The sequence below is a fragment of the Xenopus laevis genome, chromosome 5S, assembly GCF_017654675.1.
Source record: "Xenopus laevis strain J_2021 chromosome 5S, Xenopus_laevis_v10.1, whole genome shotgun sequence".
NCBI classification, from domain to species: domain Eukaryota; kingdom Metazoa; phylum Chordata; class Amphibia; order Anura; family Pipidae; genus Xenopus; species Xenopus laevis.
In genome coordinates this window covers 67,611,585-67,637,565 of record NC_054380.1, presented here as the reverse complement: position 1 = coordinate 67,637,565, position 25,981 = coordinate 67,611,585, and the positions used below count along the sequence as shown (strand labels likewise).

The 25,981-nt window shown below is 34.8% G+C and overlaps 1 protein-coding gene across 3 annotated transcripts in view; it reads left to right on the top strand.

Annotated features, from left to right (window-relative positions):
* Positions 1-25,981, top strand: part of grik2.S (glutamate receptor, ionotropic, kainate 2 S homeolog) — a 339,099-nt gene that overhangs the window by 219,811 nt on the left and 93,307 nt on the right. For all 3 annotated transcript variants that reach the window (XM_041564634.1, XM_041564635.1, XM_041564636.1), the window contains exons 8-10: positions 4,268-4,375; positions 11,026-11,139; positions 12,969-13,175. In XM_041564634.1, coding sequence (XP_041420568.1) covers positions 4,268-4,375; positions 11,026-11,139; positions 12,969-13,175 — 429 coding nt within the window. The remainder of the gene's footprint in view (positions 1-4,267; positions 4,376-11,025; positions 11,140-12,968; positions 13,176-25,981) is intronic.

Genomic DNA, 25,981 nt, shown 5'->3' with positions numbered 1-25,981 from the left:
AGTATTCTGGGTAAATGTCTTTCCCTCCAGTTTGCCCCCTTTTTAAAGTACATCTAAGTAATTTGCAGACTGCTTTCATATTCATAAGGGAAAATGTTTCTTCCTGCTCCAAAAGAGTAATTAGAGCACTCCTTAAAAGAACAGTAATGCTCCATGAGTAGATGCAGTGTCTGTTGAAGCAGGCATAGGAGCAGGATGATGATAGCATTTCTTGGCCTGTGTTTATACAATAAACAGCCCATCAGTTATGTGTGACCATTACCTTATGTTCTTGTTGTCAGCTTATGTGTTAGGAAGAATAATTGTAGCTCAACATAGAAGGAGATATCTCATGCACCTTGCTACAAGCACAGCAGTAGCTGAAGCTGAAACAAAAATGAGTGCAGTGGAGGAGAGGCAGGCGGGCACACAAATCCAGAAAAAAAGCCAAGTTCAGAGACAGGCAGAGTTCAAATGTAGTTGGGTCACAGGCTGAGGTCAAGAAGCAGGCAGAGGTCAGTCATAGAGAGCATCCAAGAAAAAAGTCAACACCAAATGCAATAGCAAACTATCAGTGGAATTAGAACGCCGCTTACTTCAAGGGCTTTGGCACCAAACTTGCAGGAGTGTGTAGATACTATTGTGTCAGAAGCAAAGCACAGATGCACAAATGCAAATACACAGAAGCATGCACAAGTGGCAAGTGCTGGAGATGTGCATGAAAATGCACACCTTGGAGCATGCACATAGGCAGAAGCATCAATGCCTGAAATGATGATATGGAGCCTTACATTATTTGACCTTTGATGCACTCTCTCTAGATGTCTGTACCTTTTTCTATAATTATATATTACAGATGTGCTGCTAAAACTGCTTTGTAATCAAAAGTTGATATAATTACAAAATTCATGTAGTTGACATGGAAAATACATTCCCTAAAATGTTCTTTATATGTGATAATATGGAACATTTACTCATTGTTTGGCATCTTTCTGACTTTATAAGGCTAAACTTACAGGTAACAACTTTTTAAATGATAGCTTACCTTAAACAAGGAGCTCTAATATGTATATTGTGAGTAATATTTTCAAAGCAGATATACATCAGACAGGAACATTGTGTGAACAAATAGTAACAAAATAGCACTTTAATAAAAAAAGAGCCAGGCATTATATGGGAAAGGATGCTGACATAAGATATAATTTTCTATTCAATTTGCCACATTGAAAATCTCACAAAGACTGAAATTACTATTATACAAATGATTCAAGACTCAAAATTCAATTTTATGTTCCAGCTATTTCCAATCTGCTTGGCACTGGGTCAAACCTGTGCATAGTGTCACTGCAGATCTGGCGCAGCAGTTCAGAAAAACAAATTCGTACTAAATAATGGGATCATTAACAGATGAAATGTGTCATTAATTTTCCAATTGAGTTTTAGATTTATTATAGGTTTTAGGGCATTTTGGTGTGGTAGGCTGTCTTTAAAATGCTTCAGCAATACCATCCACTCACTGTATTGTAGTAAATATAGACACAGTCTGTATACTGTTTTCAGCTGACAGGATGTAGCAGTGTTTTACAAATCGTTATTTTAGATAAAAGTAGATTAAGAATGATATAATACCTTTTTATATGAAAAAATGCTTTTGATATACCCTTGGGTTCAGAAAACCCTATCTCCCCATAGTTGGAGGATTAGGGTTGTTTTTAATTAATTACACACAAATCATTTTAAACACATTTAATATTTCAGGTATTTAATTTCTTTGCAGCAGATGCACATATTACATCAGGCATGTCCAAAGTCAGGGCCGGGGGCCAATTGGGGCTCGTTTTCAAATTTACACTGGCCCTCAGCCTCCATCTTGAAATTAATAATAATGCGGCCCTCCAGCACAGAGCAATCAGGAATCGCATAGCCGTAGCAGTAATATTTGGGCACATTAGTGAAATGATCTGCCGCTTGGTCTATACTGCTGCCTGTGTGCTGAAGTTGTTAGCAAGAGACACGTACTAGCACAGAGTGACTTTAGCACACACTAATGTGCGATTCCTTGTTTAAATGAGATAAATTATGTTAATGGGTCAAAGAATGTCAGGCTGAATGGTTGGCCCCCACATATTTTCACCTCACCAAATCTGGCCCTTGTTGCAAAAAGTTTGCACGCCCCTGATGTACATATATTAATTCACATACATGACCAGGGCACCGTCAAGGCACGTGATCATCCAAACACCTTTCTTCACACCTACATCTGCCATTTCCTAAATTCCCCCAATCCTGGATAGATATGAAAGGTCATAGCTATATAAACACAGTAATAAAAACCAAAAACTTACAAAAACACGAATAATAAAATGTTTTAAATGAACAATACCCCCAGATTGCTTGCTTATGGAATGAAAGGGTCATATACCCTGCTGATCACCCAGCTGCCCTGGTTTAAGGTTTGCAAGTGAAAACAGGGGATTGAACTAAACACAATTACACTAGCCCCTTCCCACTCTGGAAAGCATTCACCACACCAAAGCTCCAGCTGTGACTAACCCGCAATCTGCCAGGAAAAGACCTGAACTGCCAGGTACCATCCCATCACCCCCTCCCCATCAAACATTTTTTAATGCTGTGGAAGGCAATAATGTATAATAATGACAACATATTTTTTCCAAAATATAATTGAAACAGAATGCATGGACGTTACTAGGCAAATATTAACCTAAAAGCATAGTGAACATAGTTAAGAAGCTTGGAGAAACTCTAAACTCATACTGGCTGCAGTGATGTGACTATAGAGGAAACAAACCTGTGGTTGCGGGAGGGGGGGCAGGTAACAGGGGGGCTCTGCTTCCTTTATAACTCTTTTGAAATGTCCCCTCCCCCAACTGCTCTTCTACTTGAGAGCACAGGGGAACAGGAGGTGTGAGCAGACAGCGGGGGGGGAGGGGGGAGAAAATGGTTCAGAGGTGGCTGTGTGTGTGTGCATTGGGCCCATCCAAAAAAATGTGCCTGTGCCTTGTAATTATGCCACTGACTGGCTGTTTGAATTACATACTTTTCATTGGAGGTTTTTTAAGGACTTACCATGCTGCCTACAAAGTGGTTAAAGGGGTGGTTTAAAAGTTAACTTTTAGTATTTTATAGAATGGCCTATTCTGAGCAACTTTAAAATTTGTCTTATTTATTTTTTATAGTTTTTTAATTATTTGCCTTCTTCTTCTGACTCTTTCCAGCTTTCAAATGGGGGGTCACTGAACAAAAAAAAAACAAATGCTCTCTAAGCGTTCACTTTTTTTTATTAATTATCTTGTTATTCAAGCCTTTTCCTATTCCTATTCCAGTCTCTTATTCAAATCAATGCATGGTTGCTTAGGTAATTTGGACTCTAGCAAACAGATTGCTGAAGTTGCTGGATAGCTGCTGAATAAAAAGCTAAATAACTCAAAAACCACAAATAATAAAACATGAAAACCAATTACAAATTGACTTGGAATATCACTCTACATCATACTAAAAGTTTGTTTCAAGGTGAACAACCCCTTTAAAGCCTCTTGGGTTTATTTTACCCCCACAACTAGCAAAAAGGAATTGTTTGTACAGTATAGTTATTAGTAAGTCTGTATGCTAAAAACGCAAAACATTTAGTTTTTTTTACTATAAAATCTGAATTTTTAGTGATTTATTATACTCGAGGCTGCAAAAAGTCAGAATCCGAAAACACTCCATCTTCAACCTGTCAAGGTCATGTAATTTGAAGATATTATTGTGGGTTTCTTACAATAGTCCAAAATTTCTGCCTTTTCCGTTGATTTCATGAAAAATGCAGACTTACGGGCAGAAAATCTATTTTTTTATTAATAAATAAGGGTAAATATAGTTTCTAGTTTGGTCTGACTTTTTTTATTTAAAACATCAGAAAAATTCAGATTTTGATAAATAACAAAGTGTGCTCCTGTACCAAAGACATTTTTTATCCTGCATGATCTTATCACTGACAATGTAATTAGGTTGTGAAACATGATTTGCATTTATGGATTGAATAAATCATTGTATGAATTTCAACATAGCAAAGAACTTAGTATATAAATATAGGTATGATATCTTCTAAACACAATAATAGTGTTGCATAGCATAAACATTATATGTAGATGAAGATGCCTATAGACAAAACAAAAATCAGGTACAAGGTAAATTATTCAAATGTGCTGAATATTTTATCTGTTTTTAAAATTAATATGTTCTCTTTTATGTACATTGCTTATGCAAATGTTATTTTCTACCTAAGGCTCACTGGGAAGGCCTCACAGGAAGGATTACTTTCAACAAAACCAATGGCTTACGGACAGATTTTGATTTGGATGTGATCAGTCTCAAGGAAGAAGGCCTTGAAAAGGTACTTTAAATGTTTAACCTACGCATTGAAAGATTAGCATAAAATATTGAAGATGGATCATAGGGGATTTTTTCTTTTGAAGCTGAATTTGTTTATGATTTGCTTCAACATGAGATATTACATTTAAATGAACCTATTAGCAATACAATGAAACACTTGTGAGCATATGCAAGAGACAGTAAAACTGCTAGCAACAAACTGAAATGCATTATACCCTGAACATTTTCCTTCGGTTAATGTGTTATTACAACAGAACTGTTTAAAAGAAAAAGACATCTGTAACTGTCAGTGTTATCAGTTTTCATAATAATTATTTTTGTCCCCCCAGCAAAACATAAGAACAAAGTATCTTCATACAATGCTGAATGAATAGCATAATACACTTTTTAGCTTTGACTAAGCCTTTTTGTTAACAGAAATGAAATACTGTTACTAAGCAACAAACTATTCTTTTGCTTTACATCTGTTAATCTTGCCATCAGCTACATTATGAGGTACAGGTATGGGATCCATTATCTGGAAACCCATTATTCAGAAAGCTCTGAATTACTGAAAGGCTGTCTATTATAATAAAAGAATCAATTTTTTTTTTTGAAAAAAATTATTGCTTTTTTCTTTGTAATATTAAAACAGTAACTTGTACTTGATTTAAACCAAGATAGAATTATTTTTCATAGGAAGCAATACCAGCTTATTGGGGTTATTTAATGTTTACATGATTTTCTAGTAGACTTAAGGTGTGAAGATTCAAATTATGAAAATATCCGTTATCTGGAAAACTTTGCCTTTGCGAACCCATTGCCCACCTTTTGCCCCTCATGCAACAGTTGGATAGTGTTTGCAAATGTTATAGTTTGCAATAGTGCGCAGTGTATGTAATTCTTAATAAAAAAAAACTTGTTATATTTGCTCCAAAACTTTACACCACCTTTAAGCACTTCTTAAAAGTTCCCAATGCACAATTAAGATTTGCAATGCAATAAAAGCCTAATAAAGAATATTACATTGCGACATGCAAATTTTTGTTGTGTATTACATTTCCCCATTAGTCCTGCTGTTGAACTCACCATTTGTAGCTTGAATGAGTGCATCTTTCAGAGCTTGTGTCGATCCATAATGCACCAGCCAGAATATGCATAGACTCCACAGGACAATGCATTACTTACTGAAGTTGATATAAATTGTTACAGAAGGCCTTGTCTTTCTGAATTGCTTGAGGTCTCTGTTCAGTGACCTGCAGCTACCCTTACCCTCAATGGATTTTTGTAACCTATAGTGTTTTTTAGAATTACATGTTGTGCACGTTGGTATAATGTTTCTTGAATTGCTAATATGGTACAGGTGAATGATTTATACTAGCCTTTGTATCTTTGTTTAAAATGATCTGTATTTGTTATTTGACCAGATAAAGTTAGCAAGACATTATAAGAATGAATAGAATACATGATAAAAATAAATATACAAGGTAACTTTTGCTTGAAATTAATATTTCAAAGTATAGTAACATCTGAATAATCCAGAAAAAAAATCACCCTCCTCTTGTGGTAGAAGAATGCAATAGCAATCAATGTGGGGTGACATCAGTTTTGCCACCTCAGCTGCAAAATTCCCTGTGGCAACTCTTTCATGCTTTATCTATGAGTTGATGTTGATACTGTACTTCTAACAAATAGCCGCATAGGGGATATATGATATTTAATAAGGTAGCAGACAGTCGGGATTTATTTTTATAGAAAAATGGGGCAGAGGACAATCACTGTCATCTGATTAGTTTTGCTGTCATTTGTTCTTTGCCTCCTATTGCCTTTGTCTATATTTGCTTTGAATAGCATTTCATTTTCATTACATTCTTATGCCTATATATGCATCTTTTTTTTTCTATTCTGGTTGTGTTGTCATTTTACAGAAAAATGAGTTATGTGCATATTTTGTATTTTTTTTTTTATAAATCAAATTTTCACTGGAGACTGCAAGAAAAATGTGATGGAACAAAGCAATGGTGGTGGATATATGGAAATGTATATAATATTTTGTAATTCATCTATTTTGTTTTTAATATATCCATATACATTTTTCCATTAATTACAAGAAGAAATACCTTTACCATATCAAGTTTAAAACCTTATTCTCCAAACTGGTAAATAATTAATGCATCACATTTATGTATGCATAACTTTCTTTACATAATGCTACTAGAATATGCAGTGCTTTACTATTGTACAATATAGAAAAGGACATACCAGGGATGACAAACATTGTCTAGCACTGTTCTTTTCCCATTAACTTTTCTATAGCGTCAAAATGTAGGTTCTGCATTATTACCCCTTTTGCCAAGAGAATATGGTTCTCTCAGCCTGTCCATTTGACTGAAAAAGGCCTGGGCTGGAAGTTATGTGCTTGAATTCCCAATTTTCTACAAATGTGTTTAATTCTGCACTGACATACTGAGGACCATTGTCTGATATGACAATATCAGGAATACCATGTCTTGCAAATGTGCATTTTAAAGGAGAAGGAAAGCTACGGAGCCATTTTATTGCCAATAGATTAGCTGCAATAGTGCAAGCTAGAATGCAATATTTATTCTGTAGAATGTTTTACCATACCTGAGTAAAAAGCTCTAGAAACTATCTGTTTGTTTAGGATAGGAGCTGCAGTATTAATGTGGTGTGACATCACTTCCTGCCTGAGTCACTCCCTGCTCTGGGCTCAGATTACAGCAGAGAAGGGAGGGGGCGGGGGAAGAGGAGCAAACTGAGCATGCTCTTGCCCAGGGCAATGAGGTTTAAGCTGAAGGCAGGAAGTCTGATACAGAAGCCCATGTGTACACAATAGAAGGAAAGAAATGCAGTGTTTCTTTTGACAGGGGACTCAGAGCAGCATTACTTTGGGGGTTTACTGGTATATGTAGATGGACCTTTCTGATAAGGCTTACTTAGTTTTAACCTTTCCTTCTCCTTTAATGCAGTGAATATACTTCAGCATGTTTTGTCTTTCAGTTTGAGTATTTCTGTAAACTTTGAGAAGTAGTCCACACAAAGTAGGTATTCTAAACCAATTTTACAAAATAAGTCAGTTCCTACCTTTTTCCATGGTCATCTTGGAAGTGGTTGAAGAATCAAAGGTTCTTTTTTGGTTGATTTTCATATGCTCATTGCATTTTGAACATTTTTTTTTGACATGATAGAACTTTAGTGTAGGTGCGTTGGTGACCTTTTGCTTGAGAAAAACATTTGTTTTTTACCGTTCCTCACAGTGCAATTCAATATCTTTCTCCAGTAGTTGTCTTAGAGGTGTGCTGATTTTAGCTAGATTGGATATGAATTTACTTAGATATGGTATAATTCCCATTAATTTTATTAGCACTTGCTTATTGGTTGGTTGTTGAACCTGAGTGATGGCTCCCACATTTTCTTCATCTAGTTTCAAATCATCTGCACTGAGTATGTGACCTATGTATTTGATTTCATTTGTTCTGATTTTATATTTACTTTTGTTCAATCTTAAATTGTATTTTCTCGTTCTCTCCAGCACTTTTCTTAGTCTGGCATCATGCTTTTCAGTGGAAACTCCCCAAACTAGTCAGTCATCTATTTTATTTACAACACCATCTTCTAGACCTTCTATTATCTGTGCAATAGCTTTTTGAAACACTTCTGATACTGATGAAATTCCAAAGGGTAATCTCAGAAAGCAATATTTTTCTATTGGTGTTTTGAAATTAAATAGCTTGGAACTCACCACATCCAGCTTTATTTGCCAGACATCTTGATTGAATCTAAAACTGAGAAGTATATGGCATTTGACCTGCGTGACACAACTTCCTCCATGGTTAACAATTGGTAGTGCTCTCGCCTGATGCTTTATTTAAATCTCTTGGGTCTATGCAAATTCTTATTTTCTTTGGTGAAATCACTGTTACCATGCTATTGACATTCATTTGGTTCAGATGCCTGAATATAACTCCCCTTTCTTTCATTCTGTGTAACTATACAATCACTTTACCTCTGAGAGCTACAGGAATTTTCCTAGGAGTATGTACTAGATTCTTGATAGTGTGTTCAATTTTTATATGGTGTCTATATGGCAGATGCCCCTTTTACAATTGAAAGATATCATGATCTGCATTGGGTTTTATACAATATTTCAAAATATTTGTGGTTTTCTGGAGATCATTTTGGGCATCAAATTGAAAAATTTTGAGTTTATAGTCTTTTCCCGCACCAATTTTTTCAAATTATTTTATTGGTAAAAGTGTGGATTGTCGTATGGTCGAAATTGTTTTATTAAATTATGAGACAATTTCGGATTTTAGTAAATAACCCCCTAAACCCCACATTTAATGAAAGGCATTATGTTTTTCCGAGGAGCCATAACCCATAGCAATAACCCATAGCAACCAATCAGCAGGTAGCATTCACTGGTCACCTGTTTAAAAGCAAACATCTCATTGGTTGCTATGGGTTACTACCCCTGGGCAAACTTTGTGCTTTTTATTATATGTGGGGATTAGTGTCTTTTATATGGTAATGCTCACAATATTCCAGAAACTTTTTTTCAGCACATTTATTTTGTCTCTTTCACCCTCCACAATTTCAAATGTGTTACTCACTTTTATCACTCCAGTGACATGCAGAAATGTAGCAATTTGAACTTTCTCACTTTTTTCCTCAATGTCACTGGCTGTGCTGAAAAGCTCATATCTCTGAATCCATGTTCTCCAGTTTTCAGCAAGATTTCTATGCAGGTTTAGATTTGGAGGTGGTTTTTATACCTTGTGTACTTCTGACACCATGAAATGTGGCTGCACCGGGTTACCAGACACAAGAACTTAGTTTTATTACAGCGCTTCTCTAACATGTGCTCTCCTATGTGGTTATACCCAGATTCCCCCTATTACTTCCTATTACATTACTAGGTAATTCAGTGCTGACATAGTCCAATATACTACAGATATAAACTTCACACAGCAGTGTTGTTTACCCAAATAATACTGGACTACATATCAATGCATAGTGGGAGCTGCAGTCCAAAAACAATAGCAATGGATTTTTACAGTGATACTGCACAATAAAATGTTTACTAAATTCTCCAGGCCAACAGCATGCAACTATAGAGATACTTTTGACAAGCTAAACATTGCTACAATGTTATGAGTCTGACAAAAAAAACCTATGTAATAAAATATCTTCAATATAATGTATTTGCTTAACCTGTTTTTAAATTGATTTTTCTAAGCCTTATATAAATTGAATCCATATTCTATATTATAGTAGCTCTGTAGTAAAAAAAAAAAAAAAACATTGATATTGCTCCTGTCAGTATCCTAATAGTTGCTGTGATTTTCTTGAATTTATGGTCTGTTTTGCCTTGGGGAAATTATCTGTTTCCTGCTGAACACGCACTGGTAAATCTTGTTCAGTTTACAGCAATGCTTTGAAATTAAAACACATGCGGTAAACAAATTGACTAAAGCATGTTTGATGTCAAGGTTAATCTGTGAATTAAATATGTTGCATGAGAGGTAGCACTCCATATAAATTAGGTTACTTGTGATCTCTTAAATGAAATAATTTAATGTAGCAACAAAGCAATTAAACATTATCTTTCAAAGGGTCTTCATTTTGGGCAATTCATCAACTAGATTTGCATATTTTTTGGAGGCCATTAAAGATGTCACACTAACGTTAGATTAGTCAATCTGGTTGCTATGAATATAAAGACAATAACAATAAGGGGGTTATTTATCAAAGTCCGAATTTATTTCAAAATTTTCTGAAAAAAACTGAGCAAATCCGCACGGGTTTTTTCAGCTTATTAATGTACTTTCCCAAAAATTGTGTTTGCCAGAAAAAATCTAAAAAAATCGTGGACTCACCTGAAAACCCCAAAAACTGCAGATTATCTCACGAAACGCAGTGCAGCTCAAAAAATCTTTTTGACTTTTCCCATTGACTTACTGTATATGCAACCTCAACAGGTCTGAGATGGTGGATTTTCGGATTCAGACTTTTTCCATCCTTGGGGTATAATAAATTCTGAAAAATTTGTGATATTTTTTTCACAAAAAATTCGTATTTTATACTAAAGAAAAACAAATTTTGGGGGTTTTTGGCATTCGGAGTTTAGTAAATAACTCTCTAAATGTGTAGCCTAACATAACATTTGTTTTAGATGGGGTCAGTGACCCCCATTTGAAAGCTGCAAAGAGTTAGAAAAAGGTGGCAAATAATTTAAAAACTATACAAAATAAATGATGAACAATTGAAAAGTTACTTAGAATTGGCATTTCTTAAAGTTAACTTAAAGGTGACCATCACTTTAAAAAAAAACCTTCAGACACTAAAATCATGTTAGTTACCGCTGATGAACATTGCAGTGTTTCCTCCAGCTCTGTCTCAGTAGTAACATAGATCTTGGGGCAGTGGTACACTGATCTTCAGATGTTAGATTTATCTCATCATTTCTCACCCTTTTGTGGCATTTGTATCCAGGGCCACAATGGGGCCCTAACAAAGTAGATCCCAAGCCGACTGGTCTGGGGTAAAAGTTATTAAAGCAATTTAATTCAGCAGGGGTTGAATAGTTTTCTAAATAAAACCTATTGAATTATTTCTAATAAAAACTGTTTATATATTTTTAATTAACAGATTGGAACCTGGGATCCTACTAGTGGTCTGAATATGACAGACAACCAGAAAGGGAAACCTGCAAATATAACAGATTCCTTGTCAAATCGTTCATTGATTGTCACTACCATTTTAGTAAGTATAAAATCATTAATTAATGAATTCATTTATTAATTCATTGCTAATTACTCGTATATTTGAATGTAAGACAACCATACGTTGTTATCATTCATTAACCAGCATACTGATTTTGCAACTAAAGTATGTGAATACCATGCAGTAAATAATTTTAAAGGCTTATTTAGTCTTCCATTATGGCATCACTAGTGATGGGCGAATTTGCGCCGTTTTGGTTTGCCGAAAAATTTGTGAATTTCGCGAAACGGAGAAAAATTCGCGAAACTGCGCCGGCGCCCGTTCTTGACGCCGGCGAATTTTTGCCACAAATTTTCGCGGGTGTTTCACGAATTTATTCGCTGACGGCGAATCGCGCAAATTTGCCGCGAATTCGCGCCTGGCAAATAAATTCGCCCATCACTAGGCATCACTCTTTGGATAAGCATACACTAAATAAGTTAGATAAACTGTCACTTCTGCTTATGAATTTGATTATTCCTAGGCCTGGCCCTTTGGATGTTAAAACCTGAGAGGATGATCATGTCTCTCACAAGAGACTCCCCTCTTTACTATTTTACTAAATATTGTATGTTATGGTAAGTGAGAGGCGAATCTGTTCCGTTTTGCTACGTCAAACAATTTGCGAAATGGAAAAAATTTGCAAAACGCATTGGAGTCAATGGGCGTCAAAATAATTTTTATGCATGCCAATTTTTAGGCACGACAATTTTTTTTGTCGCATAGATTTTTCACTAGCAATTTTTTGACGCAGTTTAGCAAAACCATGCCTGCGGAATTAATTCGCCCATCACTAGTTATGGTATACTATAAGATTATATTCTATATATACCATATGATTTATGTTAAGTTACCAAACCGTTAAAAGAAAATGAGACAGTTATAAAGAAGCTGTAAGTCTTTAATTGTTTGTACTTTTTTGTCCTTTCTTTGCAAATGTGAATTACAGAGTACAGACTATGTTCATCTCTGGAAAAAAAGCTAATTTATCTCAACAAATATCCAGTCAGGAGCAAAATATATCAAATGGGGCTATCAATGATTTTCTGTGAATATAAACATGCTCTAGTATCTTCACTTACAATATCCTCATAAAATGTGAGAAATTCTGTCTTCAAAAATCACAAGTTCTACTTTGATCTTTCTGTTAGCATAAGCCTAAAGATCCATCAAATAGTTATTCTTTTGGCAGATATGTACAGTACATTCATGATGCTAGTGAATGTCCAAGCACAGAATAACACATTATATAATTCACTTCTGTTGTAGGGAATTTGAAAAAAATGTTATGCTTATGGCTAGCATAGAAGCTTCAGAAGTAAAAGATGTTGACTAACTCATTAGTGTATATCCTTTAATAAATTGCTGTTCATAGTTACTGGAAAAGGTAATCAATAAACATCATCATTCAAAACTAAAATGCCAGGACTGAGCAGGGGACAATCTCAAATGAAAAAGGAGCTTGGAAAAGGAAACACTGAGTAAAAATATTCTCAGACAAAATGATTAAAGGATTTCTCTTACTTGTTTTTGGAGGAAAGTGGAGCAATCACTAAAAGTTCACTCAGTTGCAGGGATAAAACATTTTATGTTTCTGTTCAAATGTAAAGAACAGTGGTAAAGTGGTTTTGCATGCTACCGTGCTGCACCCCCAGTGCATATTTTGTGCTCTATACAGCTTAGCAGCACTTCAACATTTCTTCTAATTACTCTATTCTATATACATTCCACATATATCCTGTATATAATATGTAATAATGATATTGTATTTGATTATGAATACTAAACATACTAAACTTTTTTTCTAAAATGTCTTTTCTTTTAAACAGGAAGAACCTTATGTAATGTTCAAGAAATCAGACAAACCCCTATATGGAAAGGCTAGATTCGAGGGCTACTGCATTGACTTACTTGAAAAATTGTCTAGGATTCTTGGCTTTGAATATGAAGTCAGACTAGTTGAAGATGGTAAATATGGAGCCAAAGACGATAGCACTCAACAGTGGAATGGGATGGTCCGTGAACTGATGGATCATGTAAGCAGATTTTTTCCCAACAATACAAATGTGTTTTTTGACAAAAAAAAGCTTACTGAATGAGCAAGTCTCTAGTCATTGTAATAAGTAATTTGCGTGTGAATATGCAAAGCAATGCTGGCACTCACGTGAATTAGAAGAACTGCAGTGTAGTGCGGTGCAGTCCACATATATAGTATATATAGTATAGATGGTAAGGTGTTGTACTGTGTTAGCCATTAAAAAAATGCAGAAATGTGAGGTTAAGTGATACCTTTTATTGGCTAACTGAGTAAGTAAAAAATGCAAGCTTTCAAGATGATCTTTAAGCCTGCAGGAGAGATGTAATACAATCATCTCAAAAGCTTGCATTTTTATTTACTCTGTTAGCCAATAAAAGGTATCACCTAACCTCACATTTCTGCTTTTTCAAATGAATTAAAATATGTAAACCATTTAGAATAGATTAGATAGATAAAAGATGATTTGAAATAAGCATTTGTGTTTTGAAAAAAAGCTGGTAAAAGATTTTCTAACTAGAACATAAAGGGAATGGTTTCACCTTGCAAGACATTCTTGCTAAGCAAAGTTCAAATAGTGATGTTCATTCCTGACCAGCTAGTTTGGTCTGATTGGCCTCAGGTGGCTAATCAGTACTCCTTAAAAACGCAGGCTGGTCAGTCTTTCATAATCTCTGACTGAGAGAGACAGGGAAAAAGAGTCTGGAATCCTGACACTAAGGGGCAGATTTATCAAAGGTCGAGGTTAATTTTCAAATTCCAAAAATTCGAATTTTGAGCTATTTTTTTGTGTACTTCGACTAGAGAATAGTCCAAATTCGATTCGAATTTGAAAAAAATTAGATAATTAGAAAAACTGACCTCTTCGGACAAAAAAAAACCTAAACTTAATTTTGGTTGGTCTTTTTGAATTCGAATTTCTAAGTTTTTCAAATTCCACCCTTGATAAATATGCCCCTAAGGATCCTATGTACCTGTGCTCACACGTGGAAGGTCTGTAATTTGACTGCCTTTTTGTTATTGTTACTTATACTACTGCTGAAAGACATTTCTGTTGTTTTGGAAAGAAAACTGCCTTTATTTTTACCTGTTTGCTGCTGGCTCGAAATAAAAGCCATTTTTCTTTAAGAGACTTTTGCTATTCGGACAATTACTCTGTGGGAACCTGTCATAATATCAATATAGCAATCAAGCAATTCTTTTCTTATTGATGCACAACATTGTTTGGCATCAGATCCATTGATTTCATACTGTGCCAAAGAAGTGGTTTTACACCGCTGTAAATTTATATTAAGAGGTATACAAAATTCTATACAAAATAAGTGGTAATCCATTCTTATTTTACTCACAGTCTTACATTTTCTTAGTGCCCAGTAAGCTGACCCACATCAATTTGTAGCTGGGAAGGCTCAATAAGCTGTCAAGTACCCAGTGTTTAGTTCATCTATAAATTGCACAGGTCTCATCCATAAGGAAGACAACTATTTTTCTATGAAGATACTTCCGGCAATAGTCATGTCTGTGGATAAGGATATCTAAAGGGAGCAGTATCCCCTACATAGTATAGTCTTGCAGCATCTAATTGCAGTGTGCTGTTCATGAGTGTCCACATTAACGTATTATAAAAATGAATATGGTGTTATGATGCTAAAATTAAATTACAGAACCAGTACTGAATTGATGGCTTGATGGACATTATTAGCCTGAAGGCTTAACTATAATCTAGGGGGTTCTGTGGAAATGAGGACAATGTGTCAAAATACAGTTGTAGTTTTATGAAATGTAGTATAATTTTACATAATTAACAGTGGAGTGCACTTTCTACTTTTATATTATGTAGAGCTGTAAAATGATCCTATTTCTTTTGAAAGCTGCACTCACTGTCTGCCTGGTTTGTGAATGGGCTACTTATTTTCAACTTGTCATCTAAGAAACCACTACTGTTTGTCCTTCATCGTCATCATCATCATAGTCTTCATCTTCAACTTTCAACTGACCATTAACCCATGACTGTCTGGAAGGTGGTATGTTATGATTATTTGGTTTTACATTATTACTATAGAACTTATTTTTACATTGTTACTGCTTCCTCTTCAATTACCTGAGATGTAACTTTTAGGTCTCTGGGTGGTATCACCATTACAACTAACTGGGTATATTGAGTAATGGCCATGTAAAAATTTTATACTGTAATATATACTGTATTTGCCATCAATGAAATAAATATATATACAATTATGTATTTACCATCAATTACATTCGTATTATTAGATTACAGAATATGGCATGGTATTTATACAAATGAATAAGGAGTTATTATAGGAAGAACATTGCAGCACATCTGGATTATCACAGCACTAACCATATGCATCAAGTTGCTGCAGTAAGCAGCATCTTTACTAGCAAGCCTTAAATTCACTGAGAGCAAGTATTAGCTAAATTACACTGGGGCTCATTTATTAACGCAGCGCAGCGCTAAAAAGAGCGCAGTGGCCAGACATTTGCCCAGCGCATGCGAGTATTTAATAATGTAGCGCACGATACCTTAACAGTGCGATTTGTGCGCTAATGTAGACACAAGACAGGTGCGACGTGTGAAACTGCGTATCAGCTGTCGCAGTGCTTATAATAAATTGTGCGCACAGGAAGATACCGCAAAGGTAAGGATTAGTTGTGCTCATGTATGAATGCGCTGCTTTAATTAGTTGCGTCACATATTGCGCATATTGCGTTCACTTAGACGCATCTGCATTTGTTTCTGTGCTAATATTTGTTTGGTTGCAAAGGTGTTTAGCCTACCTGATACCCTTAAAGGAACCTTGGTCAATATAAACATGTTGGGTGGAAGGCGTGGTTAATATGCACTTTACAAGGGTTGTTCATCTTGAATATACTAGCGCAGCTGGGCAGGAATGCGCATTTTGAAGAGCGTTACTATTACGCCACGAAGAGGCAGGCGTAAAAATTGTGGTGCTGTTGCCCGGGTGCAGTTTTGCACATATACAGACGCAAATCTGCGACGGCCGCAGTGCAAGCGCATTGTAGCCACGCCCACAGCCACGCCCCTAACAACCACGGCATCGTTTGCGACATAAATGCCCAATCTTTTGCGCAATGCGCATAAACAAAACCATCGCAAAAGCTCTGTGTTATGCGCAATATCACGCAAATATATTAGCGATCACGCTTGTGATGGCGCAGACAACCTTTTGCGTCCACTTATGCGCTGCGCTGCTTTAATAAATGAGCCCCACTGTGTCTTAATAAGAGAGGAACATTGATTATTTATCCCAGTTAAAATCAGATCTATTGTCAATACAGTGACAGTTTACAAATATAAAAAAGATTCTACCAATAAGAATGGACACAATTGATACACTTGGTAAATAATCAGATGTAATGAGTTTTATAAGATATATTCAAACCATGAGGAAATTCTTACTTTTTCAGAAGGTCTTGTACCATTACCATTAAAAGCGAATATATATATATATATATATATATATATATATATATATATATATATATATATATATATATATATATATATATATATATATATATATACACACACTATATTTATAGTTCTTTGTCTGTGAAGCCTTGCCACATTAATAAATTATCCCAAAAATATAATTTAAATCAAGAGAAAAGAATAAATAAAATCACAAGTTTTCTATGGGTTCCAACATTGCCTAGAGAATTGACACAACTGAACAAAGCACGAATGGGCACAGGATGTGATACAAAAAACAAGGGATCACCAGGAAATTTAGTGACAAACTGTAGAGTTACATTTTCCAGATTCTTATTACACAATAAGGTATCTGGTAATTGGTTTTTGAGGTTTTTTTGGGGGTTTTTATTCAGTGGTTCAGTTTTATTTATTATACAAAATTATTTAGTTTTTTTGATGATACAAAGGCTTCTGTAGAGTATATGAATGAAAACCAGAGTAATCTTATTTTCATGTAGTGAGCTTTTTGAACCACAATTAATTACTGTAACATTGCCTCGTATAACAGTGTCCAGATGGAATTATACATAATAAAATCTTTTGCAAACCACCTGAGACAACATAAATTTAAGGGCTTCCAAATTTGTTTCCCAATGTCAGCTCTTATCTTGCCTTGAGTTTCCGCTGAAATATAAATATGCTACCGTTGCACCACAAATTCCTTAACTCTTGTCAAAAGAATTATATAACTACTAACAGACATTATTCAAAAATACACATCTAGATTCTAGAAAGGCAAAGTTATTTTTCTTCTTATTCAAAGGTGATTATATTTCATTTTCCCAGTACCTTGACTATTTAATTGATTCTGACATTAAGGGGTCAATTTACTAAAAATTAAATTGCATTTTTTCCCACAAATCTCATACAATGTGTGGTTTTCCTGTATTTCTGAAAATGTGAGATTTATCAAATGTAAAACCATGAAAACCTCCAATGCACAACTTAGCAAAGGAAAAGTTGTCAAAGATCTTTTTTTGCCAAATCGGTCTTTTAGAGATTTTCAGATTTTTTGTTTGCTAGGAATTGTCTGAAAAACTAGAATTTTTAGAAGTATTTTTGAGGTTTAATAAAAAAAAATTAAATATATTCATGTCAATTAGCTCTACAAAAGGAAGCCCCTTTGTAGAGCTAATTGACATGAATATATTTACAATTTTCAAATACATTTGAAGTATACATTCAGATACCTTATATTTTGAGATTTACTTCTCAATATGACAAGCTTTTTTGAATATACAGAGTTGGCAAAAAAGACAGAATCGTAATTATAATTTGCTGAAGGTAGCAATGGTTGCCACTAGGGATGTAGCGAACCGCCGCCGATGTGTTCGCGAACGCCGTTCGCGAACACCGGCATAATTTGCGAACTGTTCGCGAACTGTTCGCGAACTTCGATCATCCGAAAATCGTTCGATTCGAACGATCGAAGGATTTTAATCGTTCGATCGAACGATTTTCGTTCGAATCGAACGAAAATCGTTCGATTTTAGCGATCGAATGGTCGAATGGGCGACCGATTTTGACGCGAACGCCTATTGGCGAACGTCGCGCGACGTTCGCGAACTTGCGGCGGACGCGAACAGTCGAAGTTCGCGCGAACTAGTTCGCCGGCGAACAGTTCGCTACATCCCTAGTTGCCACTGGCTCCAGATTTACCAAGCTATTTTTAACACCTAAAACAAGCAAATTGATGCCTTGATCTGATTTGATAAATGTTTAAACTCTTTTACAATATCATTCTGATTCCTTAGAATCCTTAGTTTGAATACTCAATTAGAATTTTTGTAAACGTGCCCCTTAGTTGTTTTTAAATAAATGTATACCAAAATCTTTGTTCCTTAAAGTGAACCTGTCACCCAGATATAAAAAGCTGTATAATAAAAATCCTCTTCAAACTAAACATGAAATTCAAATTCTTTTTTTTATTAAAGCATTCATAGCTGTTGTAAACGCATTTTAAAAATCTCAGCTGTCAATCAAATATTGCCTGTCCCTCCTCTATGCCTTAGGCATAGAGGTGAGGCAAGGAATTACTTTAATTTTCCATTCAGTATTTTGTAGATGTCACTGTCCCCATACATTCCTCCTCTCTCTTCACCATTTTATTGTGTAGCCAGGGCATGGGGATGGACATTAGGGGGCACATTTACTATGGGTGGAATATCGAGTGTTAATTAACCATCGAAGTAAAATCCTTCTACTTCGAATATCGAAGTCGAAGGATTTATCGCATTTCGTTCGATCGAACGATCGAAGGAAAAATTGTTTGATTGACGATTAAATCCTTCGAATTGAACGATTCAAAGGATTTTAATCCATCGATCAAACGTTTTTCCTTCTAACAGAAATTAATTAGAAAGCCTATGGGGAAGGTCCCTATAGGCTAACATTGGTGCTCAGTAGGTTTTAGGTGGCGAAGTAGGTGGTCAAAGTTTTTTTTAAAGAGGCAGTACTTTGACTATTGAATGGTCGAATCGACCGATTCGTTAGAAGTCAAAGTCATAGTCGAAGTAGCCAATTCGATGGTTGAAGTAGCCAAAAAAAACCTTTGAAATTCTAAGTATTTTTCATTCTAATCCTTCACTCGAGCTAAGTTAATGTGCCACTAGGTCCCCCATTATGTTGCACAAGCAAGATTTTAAGATGGCACAAGATTTGCCTTAATAACAGTGTCCACAGAGTTCCCAGACTGATGAAAACAAGATTCAAACAATTTATAGTGTAAATAACGTTCATTTTGCTTGACTAACATGATAAAATAGGATTAGGAATAATTTTTTTTAAACGGGTCCCCTTTAATAGGAACAAAGTGCAAGCTTATGCAGAGGTTGCATGGTGGTGTGCTGAGTATTTTAAGCATCATAGGTTGAAGTATGCTTTGGTATTTCTGCCTACCTTTTTCTCATACAAAAGTTTATTTTAAAATACAGTTTGTGCATCTCCAGTATATTTTTCTGTATGACTTGCTGTGGTGTGATTAAAATACTATTAATAGAAGCCAGATGGCAGTGTTGTATAGCCAATGTGCTGTTGTTTCAGCAAGATACATTGAAAACTCATGTGACAAATATTCAATGCAACAGTAATCCATAAAAAATGTATATTGTATTTTGAGTTGATAGCTTCATTTCATATGCATTTGTACCAGTCAAGACTGAAAAGGTTTCAATACAAAACCCTAAAAAAGAGAGGAGCAGAGTACAACATAGAATAATGCAAATAAAACCATGCACTTGGTGGTAGATTGCCCATACATGTCTATAGCACTGCAAAATAAGTTGTTGTTTTATAAATATATGCTAATAATGATAATAAGTGTTCTGTTTTTAAAAATGTTAATTTCAACTTTCCCATTTTAATCGGTTTAATGGTTTCTTATAAAAGAGGAATAGAACATAATTACAGGTACTTTTTATGCTAGAAAACTAAAGCAATTAACTTTTTAGCATAACAATAAACTCAGCAAATATTAAATATGGTTATTATACTGCAAATCAACCCTTGACATATTGAATAGTACACAGAACTAATACCAATATCGAAGTGGGGGATATTTTGTGTTAATTTGATAAGTTTATCAAATCAAAATAGTCTTTAATCAAAAGATAATTTTTATGGATGAACCGAAGTGCATAAGTACAATAGAAAGTCTTTTATCAAAATAAACCTTTTGTGAATGAAGTGCATAAATACAGTAGAAAGTCTTCAATCAAAATAGATATTTAATGTATGTATTGAAGCAGAGTCAGAGCCTGCAACCAACATACTTGAACACCTATTTTATGAATTATTTTTCCTGCTTTTAGTGAACACAATGATGACAACTACAGGTATAAGATTCATTATCCATAAACCCGCTATGAAGAAATCTCGAAAGTATGGGAAAGTTATTTACCATAGACTCCATTTTAATCAAATAATTTAACATTTTACAACATATTTCCTTTCTCTGTAGTTATAAAACTTGATCCCAACTAATATATAATTAAAGGGGTTGATTACCTTCCAACACTTTTTTCAGTTCACCATATATAAAGGCTTCTTTTTTGCAATTACTTTTTATGTACTATTTGTAACTGTTTTTCTAATATTAAAGTCTAAAGTCTCAACTTTTCACCTTCTTCTGTCTTTGTAATGCAGTAATGGGAAGAGTTTCACCAACTATGTAAACTGTAATAAATTGATACATTTAAGGGGGTTATTCACTAAATTCTGAATGCAAAAATACCGAAAAATTTGTGATTATTTTTATATAATTTCTGAATTTATTAAACCCTGAGGATGGAAAAGTCAGAATTAGAAAATCCGTCATCTCAGACCTGTCAAGGTTGCATATAAGTCAATGGGAGAAGTTCCAATGATTTTTTGATGTGTGCTGGGTTTCGTGCAATACCCTGAAGTTTTCCCAGTTTTCTGGCAAAAAAGCATAAGAAATCTGAGTTTTCAGGTGAAAAATCTGAAAAAAATTGTGAAAATCTGATTTTTTCCCGCAATGCAAACTTTCTGGAAAATGTAATAATAAATAAGTGTAAAAAACCTGAGCGGATTTGATCGGAGTTTGTAGCAGAAAATGTTGAGATAAAATCGGACTTTGATAAATAACCCCCTTAGTTGATACATTTGTTATATTTGGCCCTGCTGAGCAGAATCCTCGAGTTTCATTAAAGACAGCTGTTAGAATTGATACAATAATTGCTAATATTCCACAAATACTGCTGAGAAATGTTTCAACTAATGTTTCAAATTTTAACAGTTTAGAATCAATTAGTGAACTGCCAGACTGAAACACCAGAGACAGGAACATAAATTTCTGGGCGAAAAAACACCTAGAAGTAATTGAAAAAAGTCTTGTACAGAAGGTGAACGAACCCAGCTTTAATCCATATTGGTGACACAGCAATCCTATTTAGTTGATATTTATGTAATATGAAATGCCCAGATCTCGAGCATTATGGATAACAGGTGCCTTATTGAATCTATAGTATTGCTCCTTTTTTATTTGTTCTAAATATGGGGAAAACAACAGGCATAGGGTATGTGTTAGAACTAGTAAAGCACAGCTCCTGCTCATCAGTATGGTTATTATGGGCTAGTAGAACCTAAATATCGATCCTGTATAGTAGTACTCATGTCATCTGCATATGTTTATAATAATTTAATGGAGCTCAGTTTTTGATTCAGTATATGGGCCTTTTTTTAGCAAATGATACACAAAATGACATTCGTAAAAGTACTTTATATTTTATTTGTGAATCTAATGATTGTATTCATGCTACCATAAAGGCAAAATAATAAAATCCCATTTTTACTTTCTTTAATGTTTACTTTAATTAAAACATGTACCATTTTTATAAGAAACCTTACTGTATTTAGTGAAAGTTTCCCTTCAATTACTTACTTAGACTGCTGTGCATAGAAAACTTCAGCTAGCTGCTCTGCAGACAAACAATCATACTTATGAACAGCAGGGGGCAACTCATCACCTTACTACCCAGCCATGCAGAAGTCAAGGAGCTTTGATTGTTTCCCTGTAGAGCAGTCGGTGACAGTGTAGAGATTAGTATTGGATATAATTTTTGCCTTTACATGCCCTTTAATGTTTCCAACTCCAGTGTCAGGAACAAAGATCATGGAGCCAGATTTAAACAGATAAAATGGGATTCTCGTTGAAGGATTATTTTGCTGCAGCCACTGGTTCTGCACACTGGTTCTGCAGAGTTGGCAGAAATTATTTGATTTGTGCTGTTTTGATACTTTATGATGATCCCTAAGCAGCCCAGACCACACTGAGCATGTGCATGGTCTTGAAAAGATGTTTAACAAAGTTGCAAGATGGCGACCCTCTGTGGCCAACTTTGAAAGCATAAAGCATTTGTTTTATTAGGCTTGTGGTGCAGTTCTTGTTTATGTTTTTCATACAAAATACAGCATTTTTAGCATTATTATATTATAGAATTTATCTCCCCTTTAACTGTTTGATCAGTTCACATTTCCTGACCCCCTGTTTTATAAATAATTTAGTCTGTGCAAATTGTAACCATGGACATAAAATGTACCTAACAAGAGAACCCCCCTGTTAGTCTGCCACAAAGTTCCCAGCAATAGCAGCAGACTCCTTTAGCAGCTAAACTCCTGACTCAGAGTACTCGACCCGACCCCACCAAAATCTGGAAATCCAATAACTGACTGCTATATAGTGAACTTTTGGGTCACTTGCTGAATAGGCCAGGAAACATTTTTTTCAGGGGAGCCATGCATGCAAAGTTACACCACTAGATTAACCTCCACACACAAACCTCAATATGTCAACTTCTGTAGCAGTGGCATTTTGCTATATTTTGTGTGGGTACCAGATAAGGAAGGCACTAAGTGTGCTGTACCACTTTAATTCTATTTTGCTTTTCCCCAAAAGGTGTCAGACATTAATTTATGTGCATGTATACATGCACACATGCACCAGAGGCCATTGGCTTAAACAAAACAAATAGGGGTCTATTTATCATTGGTTTGTAAAAAATGGAGTAAAACATTACTGGTGATGTTGTTGTATCTCTTCACTTTTAGACAGCATGATAAATAGACCCATTGAGTAGAAACAGGAAAAAGGTGTCATTTTTTTTTCCAATTATTATTATCAATAATAATAATATTATAGTAGGAAAAGACTGTAGTCATACTAGCCATGTCTTGTACAACCTGCAGGTTATACAGTAGCTAGTATAAATCTTAATGTTTTATTTCCCAGCCCTTTTTTTATTATTATCTAGTCTTGTGAATGAACTTCCCTAATGTAATTTATACGTGTTAAGTTCTGGTCTCTAATTTAACTCTAGCCTGTCCCTTTTAAAGTCAAAATCATGTACATATTTATATCTTGGCATCAGTTTTTTTCACACAACTCACCTGTGACCATAGTTAGCTGCCTTACATCAATCCAAATCTTTGATAAATGCCTTATAGTCATGCGTTTTCTTTTTTTTTGACGCACCCGAAACGAGGCAAAAAAATTCGCCAATCCCTATATGTAGACAATGAGGCATAATAACTAAAGAAGTGTCATCTTCAGGGAATGCTTCTCCCTGAGAGGGCTTAGTTATAATAATTCCATTTGCCATGAGAGTTTATGGAATATAATTAGAGCCAGGTTATTTTGCTGTGGTGCCTTCATACTAATATTGTATGTAACATTTCTGTAATGTTATTTATATAGTTACATAAGAAATCTCCTAAACTAGTGCCCATTTGCACTGGCAATAAAAATGTAATTTAATATTCCTGAACATTCTGCAAAGAGACCAAATTAAGATGGACTTTTGGTAGCTATACAGGTCTTATTTCTTTGTTCAGAAATGTTTGTTTGCCATATACTGTAGCTTGTGATTGACCTATGCCATTGGAATAGTTCTGTTTATCTTTTTATAGTTTAGGAGATTTCTTATGTAACTATATAAATAACATTTGGTGCTGTATTAATATGATAAAAAATGACAGTCATTGCTTGATTTGTGCTTCTAAAAGGTACAAAGGATGAATTGTAAACTTGTATTAGCTCATACCTTGGAGGCAAATACAAATGGCAAAGTTCACTTGAATTGTTGGGTTATACTAGTGCTTGAAGCACAGTGTAAAATTATTTCAAGTTCCCAGCATTGTAGTGTGAGTAATAGCTATTTGCAGGCTCTTGTGTCACAACTGACATATGGTTCCTGAATTCTAAGCTCCCTCATTGAAAAGACAACAATATAGTACAGCACCCAAATCAATATTTTCACCTGAGACTATTTTTGCCTTTAACGAACAGTTTCACCACTTCTGCAAACAGACCTGCCCACATATGACATACCATTTCTTGAAGTGTATATTGCTGCTAAATGTAAAATTACAATAATAGTTTACATTATTAATTTGAGTGATCTGCATGTGAGGTCACACACAGGCAACAAGCAACAATATAGTACTGCGGCTGCATCAATATTTCTGCATTTGTGCTTAGAACATTATTACTTCTGCAACCAGAAATGTATACATATAACATGCAATACTCGAAATTAATATGTGTGCTAAATATATTATAACAGTTTACATTATTAGATTATGTAATACTGTATTGTATTGTAGTCATTTGCTATCCTACAGGAATATGATTCTGTAAATAACCTTAGATAGTGGGAATGTCAGTTTGTTCTAACATAACCATGGCATTGTTGTATTAATCTTTCAATAAAAGCAACATATTTTACATGTGTGTTAAATGTAACTTGCATTAATTCATATTTTAAAAAGAACCTTCTTATAAAATCTTTAAAATTTTTGGGAACACCCCCACATAATGTATGCAGAAATTCCACTGAGGAATAACAAACCACCATTCTTCCTTTACTGTTAATTAGCCTGTTTACAAGTAACCCTAGTGAATTTTCAGTTGACAAGTTGGTTATTCGATAATTAATTATGAAAGGAAATACACTCATATTAGTATATTTTAATTGCATTGATAACCTCAGACAAACAAAAAGATTTTGAGATAAGCTTTGCAGCTTGCAATCTATTTCACTAACCTAACTAAAGTTATGTTTTCAATCTTCACTTCCACAATTGAAGTGTGTCAAGATCTCTTTTTAATATGCATTATGGGGGTAATTACATTTTGCCAACAGATCAACGCCTTAGAGACATAGTAATTTTAAATTAATTTATATTTGTCCCCCATTGCAAATACTTTATTCATTTATAATTACTATTGAATTCTTAACTAAGGAATGGTAGACTTTCACACAAGACACCCTTGGATTATTAACTATTGACTTTGAGTCTCAAATAAAGGAAAAAACATGCACACGAACACATATAGATAGATAGACAGACAGACAGACAGACAGACAGACAGACAGACAGACAGACAGATAGATAGATATATTAAGGCAATGTAAAATAGGTTTGCACTGCTCTATACTGGGACAATATGAACTACATATATATACAGTTGATGGAATACTTAAAACTGAATTAGCCTATTTTTCACAGATATTATGCTACAATATATCTCAGTGGCTTTATCCCAGTCCTCCTGGGTAAGCTCCGGTAACTGGGACTGACATTCATTTTGTGCTGCATGGAATGGGGGAGAAATACCACCTAGAAGGCTGTGATATAGTTTGGACACCATCTTTGTAGGCTGTTCTGCAAGGGAGTCTTCCATTGCCAGTGTGATCAGAGTTGGGGAGAGTGTTCCATATTGGGCCCTGAATACATGGCGAATTTGGAAATATCTGAACAGGGGTAAGCTC